This window comes from Enhydra lutris, unplaced genomic scaffold (genome assembly GCF_002288905.1).
Source record: "Enhydra lutris kenyoni isolate GAN:26980312 unplaced genomic scaffold, ASM228890v2 scaffoldscaffold14, whole genome shotgun sequence".
In the NCBI taxonomy this organism is placed as follows: Eukaryota; Metazoa; Chordata; class Mammalia; order Carnivora; family Mustelidae; genus Enhydra; species Enhydra lutris.
The window spans coordinates 15,870,434-15,884,365 of NW_019154098.1; the positions used below are offsets into that span (position 1 = coordinate 15,870,434).

The following is a 13,932-nucleotide window of genomic DNA, read 5'->3' on the forward strand; positions in this document are numbered from 1 at the left end:
GAGAAGATTCAGAATGAGAAGCAAAGGGAATACGTAGACCCACTTTTCCCTCTTTCTCCCACTAAGTACAGCTAAGTACATAATTCACAGGACACCCCCCCTTCTCCAAAGAATCATCTGGCCCAAAATGTCAATGATGGGGTGGTTGAGAAACCTTGGGTTTAAATCAACCTCCTCTTGGAGCCTTCCCCAGTAACAATAATCTCTTTGTTCCCTGTACCTATGGTTTCCAAGAAAGTTTAAAACAGGGCTTCCTGAGTTTTTCCCCAAGCATGTTATTTTGCCTCCACTAACAGGTCTTGTCTTTGGCCATTCTGGCTGCTGTAACGAAACACCAGACTGGGTAGCTTATTTATAAACAACAGAAATTTCTCTCTCACAGTTCTGAAGGCTGGAAAGTCCAAGACCAAGGTGCCAAAAAGGTCAAGTTCTGGTGAAGGCCCTCTTCCTGGTTCAGAGGCCCCATGCCTTCTCACTCTTTGTCTTCACACAGTATTAGGTGCAAGGGAGCTTTGAGGAGCCTCTTTTACAAAGGCACTAATTCCATTCAGGAGGGCTCCACCCTCTTGACCTAAGCACCTCTCAAAGGCCCCAAGTCCTAATACCATCACACTGGTACTAGCATCTCAACATATGAATGAGGGAAGCTGAAAAGACACACATTCTCGGACCCCAGCAGGTCTAAGATTGGCTTCAGGCAGGAGCAGTTAGTTATTACTGTTTCCCTCTCTCATCTTTCTGCACAGCACAGTGATAAGCAAAGACCAAACAATTTATATACATTCTGCTGAATCTCCTTCAAATCACAGGGACCTGTACAAGTCCAGACAGAGCTGTCTCCTTCTTCGAGATGCAAGGATCCGTCTTTCTTTATGAAATCTTCTCTTATCCATATATGCAATAGCTTGCTCCCTCCCTCATGCTACTACTATCCCTCTCTCTCCCTTACACACACACACACACACACACACACACACTTCTTTATAAAACTCAGCAAAACTCATCACAATCATTTGTTCACATGAGTGGCTGTCACTCCTTCACCCAGCTTATACTAGAACTCTGACACGTTCCACAGCAAACAGCTCCCCACACAAAACAGGCAATCAATAAAGAACTGAGGAGAGTCACCACAGTAACAGCGACCACCTTTCTGAGGTCCTCTACAGTGCGCCATAACCTGCTGCCTGGCGCTTCACTCTCATTATCGCTAAGGTTCTCAACCATTTCTAGAAAAGGGAAACTGAGGCCCAGAGAGCTTTTTGAACGACTTGTCCGAGGCCCAGCTTTTGAAGACAGCTCAAACCACATCACCCTGCATCAATAATTCGTGAACTTTCCCCCACTCGGATCGAAGGATGGAGAGATGACGTCTCAGGGAGGGAGGCAGCCTGCCCGAGCCTCCCTGCTCGACGTGCAAAGAGCCAGGCGGACAGACCCCAGTTCAGGGCACACGCGGAGAGTCCGAGAGGGAGGAGACACTTTCCGCCACCCTCGTCCTCTCCACCCCCAGCTTCTGCCTTACCTGGACGCCCGACCCAGCTCGGTCTCGCTGCACCCGGACTGCCCACACCCGAACCCCAACTCCTTCCTCAACTCCCTTCCCCAGTCGCTGAAACTGAGAGCGCGGGCTCGGGCGTCATCAGCCGTCGCCCGCCAGCGGTCACATGACGCCCCGCCCCGCTCTCCGCCCCTCTGGTCATGTGACCGCCAGGGGAGCCAGAGGCGGAAGCTGGGGTCCTGCCGGCTGGCGAGTGGGGGCTGCGGAGAGAGGGGTACCGGTGCGGAGAGGGAGGGGTCGGGACCCGGGTGCCGACCTCGCCCGCGATCGACGGCCGCACATGTGCGCACTGGCGCGGCCCGGGTGACAGGTGAGTTGGGGCGGGATGCGCTCTCCGTTCGGTCCCTCTGCCCCTCCCCAGCCCCCGACGGGGCCGCGCGGGCTGGAGGGACGTTTGTGGCGTGGGGTGCTGTCTGGATGCAGAGCCCGGTTTGGAGGACTGAGGGGCCTCCGATGGCGGGGCTGCAGTCCAGGCTCTCCACCTCCACATAGGTGGAACTGATTTTCCACGCTGTCTGGGCGCTTTGGGAAGTGATATTCAGCTGCTTGCCCCGCATCTGATCATTCCCTGTTCTCAGGAGCCGTGCTGGGTAGACATTGTTATTCCTGCATTCACTCTGGAGAAAACGGAGCGGTTGGCGAGGGGCTTTAGAGTCTGATGGACCTGGGTTTGAATTCTAGTTCTGCCGTCGGCTGTGAGTTTGAGCAAGTCATTGTTCCCTCTGTGCACCTTAATTCCCTCACCTGTGTCATGCTGGTGCCAAAGTTCTCTTCATTTCGGAAAATAGTTCCGAGGGTCCTGACTGGTTTAAGGGACGGTTGAAAACATAAACCAAGTCACGGAGCCCGTAGTGGAGCCGGATTTCCCGATTCCAAGTGCACGGAGTTTCCTCCAACATAGGTGATGGGGTCAAGAGAAGGGACAGAGAAGTGTTTCTGCCTCTCCCCACAACCAGGATCACCTTCCGTTTTTCCATCTCCTGTCTTTTCCGGGATTTATGAATGGGACTAAAGTGATCAGGCTTGTTTCAGAACTTTTCTGGAAGAGAGTTATCAGTCACTTTTATCTTGATAAACAACCATTACATTTTGTTCCTGATAATGGATAAGTGGAGACCAGTGCTTCCTTCTTTATGGAACTGAAGTTTTATGAAAGGATAAAAATAGACCTATCTTCTTTTGTCCTCTGAGTAGGGCACACAGTGGTTTGTGCCAGGGCAATTTAATTTCCTTCAGATTTCAGTTCTGTACTTACTGGGTAATTGGCAGATGATGCCATGCTTCATTCTTGAAAGATGTTCTCCTATGTCTAGGCTTATTTTCCAAACTGCAAACCACAGCTCCATACCAAATTCTTTAAAATAAATTATGGCTGCTTTGGGGGGTGCCTTGTAAAAGAAAAGTAGGAAATTGAGTAGGCTCTCTGGTTTCATTTCATGCCAAGTAGTAATACCATCTATATGGAGAAAAACTGGTCTTTATGAATTTTCTTCATCCCTAGCACCAAGAGAACCACTAAATGGAAGATTTAATATAGGTTCTCCTATAGTGTTTATCTGCACCTCATTCTAGAGTGATTTTTTTTAAAATCTCAACTAAGCCTAAGCACCTTCTATAAAGCCACTGAATTCTGAGATCACTGCCACACCATTAGACATCTTTAATATTGGTTCTTAGGTTCTGTTCTTTACGGCAAGTTTTTAAACCAGCAGTGGGGTATCTACCAAATACTCTGACCAAATAATATTTTGAATGTTGCCTACAGTGTAAGGATTTTAAGAATTAAAATAAGCGGTAAACAAAAGTCTTGACTTATGTCATTATTCCAGGCCTAAGCAAACCGGACAGTCTGCGTGCAGGTGCTGAGTGTATCTGTTCATCCTTTTTTGGCCGGGGGTGGGGGGGTTAGGGGAAGAAGTCAGGTAATGTTATTTTGCTTTAAGGTATTTTCTCCATGGTCCCAGTGTCTATCCTGTATTGAGATCCAAAATCTGGTAGCAGTGACCAGTTAAACAGAGCTTGCTTGTCTTACAAGTGTGTCCCGGAATTTCATCCTGCTTAGGCCTGGGTCTTCAGAGGACTTCAGTGACTTTTTTTTTTTTTCCCCATTTGTCATTATTTTCCCCCTTCCCTTGTATCACTTTCCCAGACAGACCATTCCAGTGCAAAAAAATGGGATGAGGGGTGCCTGGGTGGCTCAGTGGGTTAAAGCCTCTGCCTTCGGCTCAGGTCATGATCCCAGGGTCCTGGGATGAAGCCCCACATCGGGATCTCTGCTCAGCAGGGAGCCTGCTTCCTCCTCTCTCTCTGCCTGCTTCTCTGCCTACTTGTGATCTCCGTCAAATAAATAAATAAAATCTTTAAAAAAAAACTAATTGTTTAAAAAAAATGGGATGAAATTGGGGTGCCTGGCTGGCTCAGACAGTAGAGCATGTGGTTTTTGACCTCAGGGTCAGTTCAAACCCCACGCTGGGGGTAGAGTTTACTTTAAAAAAAAGGGGGGGGGATAGAAAAAATGAAATTATCTGAAATTCAGCGTGTTAAAGATCAGTTTGGCTTAACAAGTAAACATCATGAGAAAATGAAAGGACTTGTTAATAATTTATGCCTTAATGTGTACTAAAGGATACCCTCATGAGACAAAGTTCTAGACAACCGTAGTGTCGTCTCAGCATTCCCTGCTCTTGGACTAACCCCATCCACCGCCGCTGATCTGCATGTCTATCCTTTGTTCACTCTGCACTAGCCACATCAGCCACTTGGCTGTTCCTTAAGCACATTTAACACATGGCTGCCCTGGGGCTTTTGCATTTACTTGTAAACCTGCCTGGAATGCCCTTCTTCCTGATGATTACCGATTGTAAAATAACAAACTACCCCAAAACCTAGTGGCTTAAGGCAAAAAGAAAAAAAAAAAAGAAAATATCTATTGGCTTATAGTTTCTGTGGTCAGGAATCGGTGATGTGGCTTAGCTAGGTGCCTTTGGCTCAGGGGCTCTTGGGAGGTTTAGTCTGGGTGTGAATAGAAGCTGTCATCTTATCTGAAGGCTCATCTGGGGTTCTGGGGGATTCCGTTTTCAAGCTCATTCAAGTGGTTGTTGGCAGGCCTCTCACTCTCTCATCACTGGGCTCTCTCACAACATGACAGCTTCCTTCCTCCAGAACAAACAAACTAGGGAGGATGCCCCAGCCAGAAGTCACCATTTTTTGGTGATCTAATCTCAGAAGTCGTATTTTTCTTTTTCGTATCTGCCTATTCTGTTCCTTAGGAGTCAGTAATCACATTCAAGCAAAGGGGCCCACCCAGGGCATGAACAAGGAGATGGAGGTCGTCGGGGACTGTCCTAAGGGCTGCTCACCACACTCAAATACCCTTCCTGCTTGCTTCCTCGTTTCCTTCCGGTTCCTGCTCAAATATCTCACCAGAGAGGCTTTCACATACTTTGTAAAACAGCCCACACTCCATTTCTTTATCATGCTCTTTCTTCACAGCAGTGATCACAGCCTGATACATAATGCATTTATTTATTATCTCTGCCCCACTCCCAGTAGTATGCAGGCTTTATGCGAGCCAGAACTTAGTTCTGTTCGCTGCATATCCTCAGGTCCTAAAACCATGCTTGACACCTAGGAGGCACTGGGTGCATATTTGTTGAATGAATGAGTCTATGTCAATGCTTCCACCTGTAAGAATCCAAAAGGCAACTAGCAGTAGATAACCCATAAAAATAGTTCATTTTACAAGGATCGCAGAGGTCGTTAGTGCCACAGTTGAATCAGCAAGTCAAGAACATCAACAAGAATTTAGATTCTTTCTCTTCTTCCAAACCACCACCAGCAGGTTTTTGCCTTTTTTTCTTTTAGGCTTGTCACCCCGTGACCTTGCCTGTCAGGCAAGATGTGTTCATTGGACCACATTCAAAGGCAAGAAAGAGAGGGCTTAGCCAGAGGAAAAAGAGGAATTTCTCTTCAAGCTTCTTTCCGTGTAGCAAGAGGAAAAAGAATACATTTCCCATAAGGTCTACCATAGACTTCTTCTTACATCTCATTGGCCGAAATTGAGTCACATGTCTAACCTACTTTCAGGGGCTTTGGGAAAATAAGGACCCACTTGTTTCCTTCTCTATAGGAAGAAAGGAAAAGGAGGGAGGACGTTCTTGTTGGAGAGCCAACAGCCTCCCAGTAAATTAAAACATTCCTAAGTATTGAATCAATAATAAGAGACTTACAGAAGGGAGAAAGAAAACCTTTAAGGGTTATACAAAGCTTCCAGTTACTAGATAACTATAGTAGGTAGCTCAACATGAGCAAACTCTGAACATATGTGACAGGGGTTGGGGAATGTTTTGCTAGGACTGCAGAGGAAGCCCCCCTCCTGTCAAAAAAGTCTTTCCACATCTGGTTTTGTGTGCAACGAAGTCCTCATTATTTCATTTAACCCTATTTGGGTCCCTGCAGCTGGATTACATATGAACATAAAAGTTGGCATTGACATAAAAATTGTAATGAGTTGACCACTTAGAAGCTTATTTCTTCTTACTCAGTTATTTGTGTCCTAAAGGATCTAGTAGGTTGAATTCTTATATTTTTGTTGGCCAGTCATCTTAATGTTAATGTCAAGTTGATAGAACACAGTACCAGTACAAAATTCAAGTGCAAATCCTGGGAAGTACACAGGCCTTCATGAAGCTGAAAAATAATTGAGGCTTCCCTGAAGTTGACCACGGTGACCTAGCTAAATTAACAGAGGAGAGAAATACAAAAAAGATGATGACAAAATGAACATTTCCAAAGATAATGATTTGAAAAAGAGTTGGGAGAAGACTTTGGGAAAATGAATGCTATCTTGAACATTTTTTACAAAAATTATCTTTTTCTAAGATTGTGCTATGAAAGTCAACCATGGAGTATAAGATACTGTATCATCAAAGTCACAATTTGGTGAAATCAACTTTTGACTCATTCTTGGTTTGTTCCTTGAATTAGGATATATTTTACCCTAAATTTTGTTACGTGTGAAACTTACTTTCATAAGTTTTAATGGTACCATTCCAAGATACCTTTCTAATCAAAACTTTTCCACAGCTTAGCCCAAAATATTTGCCCTTACTTTAAAGTCACTCAGTAGTATTCCTCGGGCATGTGTTAGCCATGATAACAATGGCCTCCTCTACCCGACATATAAGAAAAACATTTTTAAAAGTTGTTCTCTTGCCTAATTCTGGTGGATTTGAAGACATAGTTCTCTTTTTCCAAAAGTAAAACAAGTGTTAGCAAAGGTAGAACAACTCCTGCAAGGAAAACTTAATGATCAGTGCCCAGTTTAGGGCACATTGGTAGCACAAATGCTCAGTGGGTCCTCTCAAGCTCAGGGATCAGCTTCATCAGGTCTTTTCTCATGGGGAGAAGTGGATAAGGGATCAAGAAAGAGGCTGAGTGTACATTGAGCAAAGTCCCTCAACATGGAAAAGTAGAAGAGTGGAGGATAAATGCCCTCCCCTCATATTGGAACTCATTCTTTTTTTTTTTTTTTTTTAAGATTAATTATTTGAGAGAGAGAGCATGAGCTGAGGGTGGGGGAGAGGGAAGGGAGAAGGAAAAGCAGACTCCCCGCTGAGCAGGGAGCCCGATGTGGGGCTCAGTCCCAGGACCCTGGCATCATGACTTGAGCTGAAGGCAGACACTTACCTGACTGAGTCACCCAGGCGCCCCTCTTGTTTGTTTTAATTTTTCTTATGTGGGCTAGGGAGGAAAATCTTACAGATATGTTACATGCACTCCCTTTACAAATAGAGATTTTTATACTTTTCTTTTGGGATACAGGTTTTTTAATGGAGCAGCCAATTGTCAACAGACCTGGATTCATCTCGTGATTTACAGACCCCAGCTCTGAGCCCGTGAAACATTCCTACCAGCCAGGCCCCGAATAGAGTACATCCTCCCCACCATGTTGGACTTTCTAGCTGAGAACAACCTCTGTGGCCAGGCAATCCTCAGGATTGTTTCCTGTGGCAATGCCATCATTGCTGAACTTTTGAGGCTTTCTGAGTTTATTCCTGCTGTGTTCAGATACAGAGACCGAGCCGATCAACAGAAATATGGAGATATCATATTTGATTTCAGCTATTTTAAGGTAATCTTCCTCCATAGCATTTTTACCACCATATTGTCTATAAAAGCATGCTTTCCCTGGGAACCATGAGATACTGAAACGTGAAGTAATTATGGAGAAAGAGTTAACGAGGAAAGCTTTTAAACCAAATTTAATATCAGCAAACTAACTGGAAAATAATATAAATGCATCGTGTGGAAGCCCTAATATAATCAAACTTTTAAAAAGATAACTTTGGTATAATGTACTTCACAACCAAGTACCCCACACTTAAAAGCATGCGAATCATGGTTACAGTTCAAGTTCATTTCTTTCAAAGGATTTTGCATCTAGGCTTCTGTTTTCTTCATTACTTTCTGTTGCTCTGCTTTCAATTTTCGATATCCCTTTGAAGGCAGAAGAGCAAATTTTTAAAAGGCTATTTAGAAATTTTACCCACAAGTATGCTTTTATTGCCATTTCACATAAATGTGTTTTTCTTCTCAGGGTCCAGAATTATGGGAAAGCAAGCTGGAAGCTAAGCCAGAGCTACAGGATTTAGATGAAGAATTTCGTGAAAACAACATAGAAATTGTGACCAGATTTTATTTAGCATTTCAAAGCGTGCATAAATATATTGTAGACTTAAACAGGTATTGATACTTCAGCAATAGCTTATTCTGATAGTAAAGAGTGGGAAAGGGACATGCTAGAAAATGGGCATCTTTCTCAGTTATCATACCCTCTTCCCACCTCTCCCATACATAATTGTCTTTCCTTCCTGTGGTACTGTCATCTGAAGTATTTTAGAGTTTTATCGTGCTTTTCCTGCTCTTGTGAAGTAGTATAATAATTGTGCTTTGTGCTGTCATACGGCTTGCTTTCTTTATTTTCATTGACATATAGTTGACACACAATGTTTCATTAGTATCCATAGTACAGCCCAGTAATTTGATAACTCTGTTTGCTCTGCTCCCCACAAGTGTAGCTACTCTCTGTCCCCATGCAGCATATCACACTACCATTGCTACATTCCCTGTGCTGTACTATTCACCCTCACGACTTACTCATTCCCTAACTAGAAGCCCTACCTCCCACTCCCCTCAACCACTTTGCCCATGCCCCCCCCATTCCTTTCCCTTCTGGCAACCATCAAACTGTTTCCTGTATTAAGTCATGTAGCTTTCAATCCTGTAGTTTATGACCATATTTTAATATCTTATATATGAAAAGTGGAGAGAAAGGAACTTATTTTTATAGGCTTGGTAACCATAACTTCCTTCTTATCCCTAACTACACAGTATTCTCTTCGTTTCAGCCCTTAAGAATTCACTACTCATCAGCTTTTAAACTATTCCATGTTTTTATAGCGTGACTCCTAAGATATTTGTAATTAATAAATTAAGATTAGGGACTACTCGGAGTAACCAGTGTTAGCAGCCTGTGGCCCGAAATGACTATGAGTTCCAGCTCACAAGTTCATTCTTAAGAGCACGAAGGGCCACAGACTATTTGAAGGCCAGGAGGCCTGGTATCTTGCCTCATCGTTTAAAAAATCTTTACATTCCTTCTTCAAAGGTGTTCAAGTTTTCACTAGATGAATAACTTGCTCTGGGGTTTCATTTCTAGATATCTAGATGATCTCAATGAAGGTGTTTATATTCAGCAAACTTTAGAAACTGTGCTTCTCAATGAAGATGGAAAACAACTTCTAGTAAGTAATAGTAACCATTTAAAATAGAAAGTCAAGAATGTCCAGCTTAGCATCACTTTTTTCCCTTAAGTCCAAAAGACATGAAAAGTACCCTTCTTTAAAGAGAAGCAAAATAAACTGAGTTATCTTCTTCCAGTCAACAGTATCTGAACTTAGAACATAGCAGACCGAACAGAATTACAAGTGAGTAGAACTCACGTGGAGGTTATGAACTTCCTCAGTGTAACAGTCTTATCTTCTTTCTCTTTCACATCTCAGACTTCTAGCTTTAGAAAGTAGTACATAATAATCGTTTAAAAAATGTTTGTTAAATATGTAAAGGATTTAGAGGGACTCCCTTTGGGATCCCTAGACAAATATCTAAAGTAGGCCACCTGAAAGGTAATCACTGCGAATTAAAATTTATTTCACACACACTTTTCAAAGCCCATTCTGTACAGAAGGTGAGAACCCCTTGGGGAAACCTGCATTCTCCCTGTAATATAAAGCTTTCAGGAGGAAAGGGAACAAAGTGATTCTTTTTAATTAACCCTCATCAACCTTATTCCATAAGAATGTATACTCCTGTGAGTTTGGCCACCTTCTTCCTGTCTTCATAGTGTGAAGCACTGTACTTATATGGAGTTATGCTGCTGGTCATCGACCAAAAGATTGAAGGAGAAGTCAGAGAGAGAATGCTGGTGTCTTACTATCGATACAGGTATCCTGGGGCTAAGACTGCATCCTCCCAAAGCTTTGCTATTGGTAAAATGCACTGAAGGTTTCCATACTATTTGTACTGGGAACAGCAGCAATATGATCTAGAATGTTCTGAACATTGTGTAGAACTGTGATGATTGCTCTATATTTTACATCATCATAATAATAGACTATATGTCACATAATCTATATATTACATATAAAAGAGCTATATACTGTAGATTATTAGAGATATATAGATTATCATGTCCATGATGGTACCTCAGTTTAAAAAAAAATAAAAAAGGAACCTGAAGTTTCTTTACCTTAAAGATAGATAAATTTGGGAATTTTGGAAGTCTAATGAATACCTTTTTTTTTTTTAAAGTTTTTAAATATTACTTCTGGGCAGATGTAGGGAAACGAGTATGTTTTCTGTTGTCATTTTTAGGTTCATGACTTTGAAAAGGTATCACTCCAGGTTAGGTAGTGAATTTATACACACACACAGCAACAGAAACAACAGCACGTATCACAATCATGTGTTCTGTATGTTTGTATCCAGCTGCGACGTCAAGAAGTTGGGTCTTTAAATCAAAAGCCACCTCAAAGCTCTGTTATTCCAGTATTTACCATGCAGGTTTCAGTTTGTTAAATTAATGAGTCAAAACTTGGATTCAAGGTCAATGTTAAAAATAGTCACAATTCAGGGAAGAAACAGATGATAAGCAAGAATCAGGAACCTGAGTTAAAAGATGGCACGGACTAGAGTGAACATTCTTAAACATAGAAATTAAGGTAAAATAAATAGGGCAAAGGGGCAGATCCTCGACAGAGAGGGATCGTTGGAGACATTGTATCTTCAGCAGCAGCTGGGACTGCCCTCAGCCTGACATTCCCCTCCGGCTACTCAACTACCCTGTTTGCTTTGGCTTCATGCATATGTGAGGAGAGCGTGATTCATTCACAGCAGTTTGACCACAAGCTGCTTTAATATCCATGTTTTTTAAAATGAACTTGGAGTGGCCTTGCCCATATTTCCCAAAGTACATGGAAAAACAGAAACAGTAAATAACATCAAGAAGAAGTGAAAAAGAAAAAAAAGAAAAAAAAAGTTTGTTTATCAAGCCCAGCTCTGACAATCCAGCTTTGTCCGTTGGGTACAACAGCTAATTCATTAGAATGTACGGGTCCATTACTGAAATGACATCAAACAGTTGTCAGGCAGAGTTGTGGGCAAGGAGATTCTTACATCAAATAGGAGGTCATCTTCAAGTCTTAGATTCTTTGGGTCTCTCTGAGGGATTACTACTCCACACCCCCCTGAAAATCAGCGATGTTTTGACTAAATCTCTGTAGAAGGTGCACCTTGCCAAGAAAGAACCAGTTATTACATGCTCCACTCTAAGTTGACATCATCTTTTAAAACTACGTTCTAACTTACAAAATGTGGGTGCTGGTTCATGTTCTTTATCTGCGACTCTGAAATCCAAAGAGCTCTGAAAAAAATACATGCGTGTGTACACACGCACATACGTGCACATAGTGACTCCTTTGGCAGCAAAGCTGATCTAACCTGAAATCATCTGGAGTCAAAACCTGAGCAGAGCAGACCCAAGGCTATCAGTAGTCCTCATTGATCTCACCTGCGTGACTGTTCATAAATCTTACCGCAGAAATACTAATGTGCTGATCGTGTAATGCCAGTTGAGACCCAGTAGAGTATCATATCATATATGCCCTGCTAACTTCTTATATTTGGACAATGCTGTAATCTGAAGCAAATCTAGATTTTAGAAAAGAGGTTGTGGACTTTAACATAGAACTAACTATATATACGTATAAGAACCCATTTTATGTATGTGCTGTAACAGGCTTTTTGAAAATGTAATTGTGACTCTTAGGGACAGAAATTGACCAAAAATCTTATCTGAAACTATGTAAGTCAGGTTATAATGGAATTCTGCTTTTCTTTTTGGCTTTTGAGTTTCTAATATGTGCCATTTGTCCGGCCCTTTATTTCCCCTTGTGAACATGGCTCAGTGCTGCTCGCTCTTCTGCTGATTCAAATATGGATGATATTTGTAAGCTGCTCCGAAGTACAGGTTATTCCAGTCAACCAGGAGCCAAAAGACCACCCAACTACCCTGAGAGTTATTTCCAGAGAGTGCCTATCAATGAAGCCTTCATCAGTATGGTCATTGGCCGACTGAGATCTGATGATATTTATAACCAGGTGGGCATTAAATCTATCAAGATCTTAGTAGTTTCAAAGATGGATTTTGCTTTCCTCCTCAAATTACTCCTTCCCTTCTTTCTTCCTCAAAAAAATAAAAGCAGCTAAAAAATTTCAAATTTGGGGAGCTGTACTATGGGACGGTAAAGAAAAGGGGGACAATAATTTGGGCAGAATTAGAGATTTCAGGGGGAAGATGGCATTTGATCTGTATTTGGAAAAAAGATGCATTCTTGGCAGTCATTCATTCAAGAAAGAGTTGTTGAGTGTGTATTACAAGCTGGCTGCTGGCATCCATTGCTGATGAAGGCAGGCCATGGTCACTGCCCATAACGAGCTTGTAGCTGAAGGAAGAAGATGGATAACTAAAGGAATTATAGCAAAGTAAGGTATTAGCTTAGGGGAAGTAGAAGGGACCATACAGCATACAACAGGGGCAGCCAGATTACTGTGGGTGGCGAAGGAGGCACGAGGGCAGGTCCAGGCAAGGAGACAGCCTGCACAGAGCTCTGAAGACCTGTAGCATTTGGAATTTGCCTCACTTTTCTCCTGAGTATGTGTATCATTCACTTAAGAGGATACCAAAGAAAATTATCGTTTGACTTCATTTTCCTAAAGAAAATGTAATTTTAGAGTCACCTGGCTGGCTCAGATGGTAGAGCATGCAACTCTTGACCTCAGGGTTGTGAGTTAAGCCCCACATGGGGTGTAGAGATTACTTCAAAGTAAAACCTTTTTTTTTTTTTTTTTTTTTTAGATTTTATTTATTTATTTCAGAGAGAGAGAGTATGAGAGAGGAGAGGGTCACAGGGGGAAGCAGACTCCCTGCTGAGTTGGGAGCCCGATGCAGGACTCGATCAAGAGACTCCAGGATCGTGACCTGAGCCTAAGGCAGACAGTTAACCAACTGAGCCACCCAGATGCCTCCAAAGTAAAATCTTAAAAAACAAACAAACAAACAAACAAACAAACCCCACATAATTTTATGTATTATATATTTTTCTTACTAGAATAAGAATTAGACCTGTAATAACTGGGTATCATTTATTACACAGCACAGCTGCTGTGTACAGGTAGCCTGTTAGTTTCCTTTATGAATATGTCTGTATAAATAAAAGAGGTTTTTGTGTTTTTTTTTTTTTAAGAGTTCAAAATTGGGCACCTGGGTGGTTAAAGCCTCTGCCTTCGGCTCAGGTCATGGTCCCAGGGTCCTGGGATCGAGGCCCACATCGGGCTCTCTGCTCAGCAGGGACCCTGCTTCCTCCTCTCTCTCTGCCTGCCTCTGTGCCTACTTGTGATCTCTGTCTGTCAAATAAATAAATAAAAAATCTTAAAAAAAAATAAAAATAAAAAAACAAAGAGTTCAAAATCAAAAACTACCTGCAGATACTAAGTCTTTATAATATCTGTCGACATTTATTGAGAATTCAGTATCAACCAGAGTCATAGTAGGTTTCCTCATAAACCATTTTCTCTTTCCTCAGAACAGTCCTACAAAGTGGGTAACATTGTCCTCATGTTGCTGTTGAGAAAAATATGGCTTAGGGAGTTTAGTGCTTTTCACGAGGTCATGTAACTAAGTAGCAGAACTCAGGTCTTTATGACTGCGAAGACCACACTGCTTCACTGTCTCTCTTTACCCTTTCTGCCTC

The 13,932-nt window shown here is 42.3% G+C and overlaps 2 protein-coding genes across 3 annotated transcripts in view; one reads left to right on the forward strand and one right to left on the reverse strand.

Annotated features, from left to right (window-relative positions):
* Positions 1-1,639, reverse strand: part of LOC111146535 (NSE2/MMS21 homolog, SMC5-SMC6 complex SUMO ligase) — a 226,278-nt gene extending 224,639 nt beyond the window's left edge. The window contains exon 1 of one of the 2 annotated variants that reach the window (XM_022502106.1): positions 1,526-1,639. The gene's annotated coding sequence lies outside the window, so the exon portion shown is untranslated. The remainder of the gene's footprint in view (positions 1-1,525) is intronic. The other variant, XM_022502107.1, reaches the window with a different exon arrangement.
* Positions 1,640-1,784: 145 nt separating this feature from the next.
* Positions 1,785-13,932, forward strand: part of LOC111146517 (WASH complex subunit 5) — a 61,107-nt gene continuing 48,959 nt past the window's right edge. The window contains exons 1-6 of the mRNA XM_022502060.1: positions 1,785-1,871; positions 7,385-7,694; positions 8,160-8,305; positions 9,282-9,366; positions 9,966-10,066; positions 12,088-12,280. Coding sequence (XP_022357768.1) covers positions 7,509-7,694; positions 8,160-8,305; positions 9,282-9,366; positions 9,966-10,066; positions 12,088-12,280 — 711 coding nt within the window. The 5' untranslated portion in view covers positions 1,785-1,871; positions 7,385-7,508. The remainder of the gene's footprint in view (positions 1,872-7,384; positions 7,695-8,159; positions 8,306-9,281; positions 9,367-9,965; positions 10,067-12,087; positions 12,281-13,932) is intronic.